Source organism: Chinchilla lanigera, unplaced genomic scaffold, assembly GCF_000276665.1.
Source record: "Chinchilla lanigera isolate Chin_1 unplaced genomic scaffold, ChiLan1.0 scaffold00073, whole genome shotgun sequence".
In the NCBI taxonomy this organism is placed as follows: domain Eukaryota; kingdom Metazoa; phylum Chordata; class Mammalia; order Rodentia; family Chinchillidae; genus Chinchilla; species Chinchilla lanigera.
In genome coordinates, this window is record NW_004955474.1 from 39,039 (window position 1) to 40,542 (window position 1,504).

Consider the following 1,504-nt stretch of genomic DNA (forward strand, 5'->3'; position numbering starts at 1 on the left):
GTCCTGGCCTAAATTCTCAGATCATTCCTGGTTCACCTGCAGGAGGTTGAAACTACAAGTGCTGGATATGCGGGTCATGCACCAGAACTTCTGGAGAACCTGGGCTGAAAACAAGTTGCAAGTCAGCTCCTCAGAAGCCATGGACAGGAGAAAAACAGAGACAAGTGTGGCAAGGGTAGCAAAATCACAGCCCCTCAAGGTGATTGTAGATCTGTGCGTCAGCCATGCATGGCTGCCTCCAGTGCAATCCTACCTCCTCAAGTGGGTCCAGGAGAGGGCAGACCGGGTGCAGCTGGAATGTAAGAAGCTGTGTATTGCAGGCCTCTGCACGGAGTGGGTCACAGAATTCCTGGCAATGCTGCACCTTGATTCTGTGCGGGAAGTGAATGTCAGTCACTGCAGGACATTCTTTGAATTTGCTCAGTTTGCCCCTTTTCTGGGACAGATGAATAATCTTCACAAACTAATTCTCTCTGATATCTCTGGGCCTTCCATCACCTCCCCAGAGAAGAGAGAGCAGTTGTTCACCATAATCACCTCTCAGTTTCTTAAGCTTCACTGTCTGCGAGAGATTTATATGTACTCTGTCCACTTCCTGGAAGGCCACTTGGACCAGTTGCTCAGGTAAGATATACAGCTCTCTCTGCAGTCAGAAGAGCCTTGCTCTGTTCTAGAAAGATTAGAGATCACGGACAGTGTGTCACCCACAGGAGGTGAGACAGAGATCAAACACGAGAGTGTCAACATATTCATTCCTTGCTTTTTCACTCCTCAGTCCTACAACAAGGTGTCACATGGCCACTGTAATTAAGTAATCAGACTGGAAAGGGCCACCATGCTAGGACGCCATGAGGTGGGGGTGAGGTACAGTGAGGGCAGGTGTGTGAATCCTTCCTGGAGAAGCCCACCTAGGCTAAGGTGCTAAGAAACCCCCAGGCCTCTCTGATCCTGCCAGCAGTCACCACGAGGAGGCTGTGCCCCAGCGTGGGCTGGTGACCAGATGGGAAGTGCAGGAGTCTGAAGCTGATGTCAAGGGACAGATGCGTAGGACAGGGAACAAAGATACAAATTCAGCTGTCCACCTTTTTGAGAACCGCAGTAGCAGTGCCCAGATCTTTCCCGATTTTTCATTCCTGCCTGCCTCCTGCTGCCCTCAGCGGGAAAGAGCTGTGGTTTTCTGCTTGGGAGTGAGGAGAGGGGACTGTAGAGATTCAAGACTCAGATACGAAAGCAAGAGATGGTAATGTCTCACAGAGACATAAGCAAGGGATTTTAATGGTATGCCTAAATTGGCCTAACTCATGTCACACTTGGTCCACCTTGCTGTTTTCCACCACTCACTCATTTTCACCACCAATTGCAGATGTAACTCCTTGATTTTCTACAGGTGCCTGAAGGTCCCCTTGGAGACCCTCTCATTAACTCACTGCCAGCTTTCACACTCTGACTGGAACCAGCTGCCCCAGGCTGAGTGGACGAGACAGCTAAAACACTTGGATCTGAG

The 1,504-nt window shown here is 50.1% G+C and overlaps 1 protein-coding gene across 1 annotated transcript in view; it reads left to right on the forward strand.

Annotated features, from left to right (window-relative positions):
* The window catches only part of LOC102026521 (PRAME family member 20-like), a 29,624-nt gene extending 28,380 nt beyond the window's left edge, over positions 1 to 1,244 (forward strand). Inside the window, exons 2-3 of the mRNA XM_013523092.1 lie at positions 43 to 624; positions 956 to 1,244. Of these exons, the coding sequence (XP_013378546.1) occupies positions 43 to 624; positions 956 to 1,244 (871 nt within the window). The remainder of the gene's footprint in view (positions 1 to 42; positions 625 to 955) is intronic.
* The last annotated feature ends 260 nt before the right edge of the window (positions 1,245 to 1,504 follow it).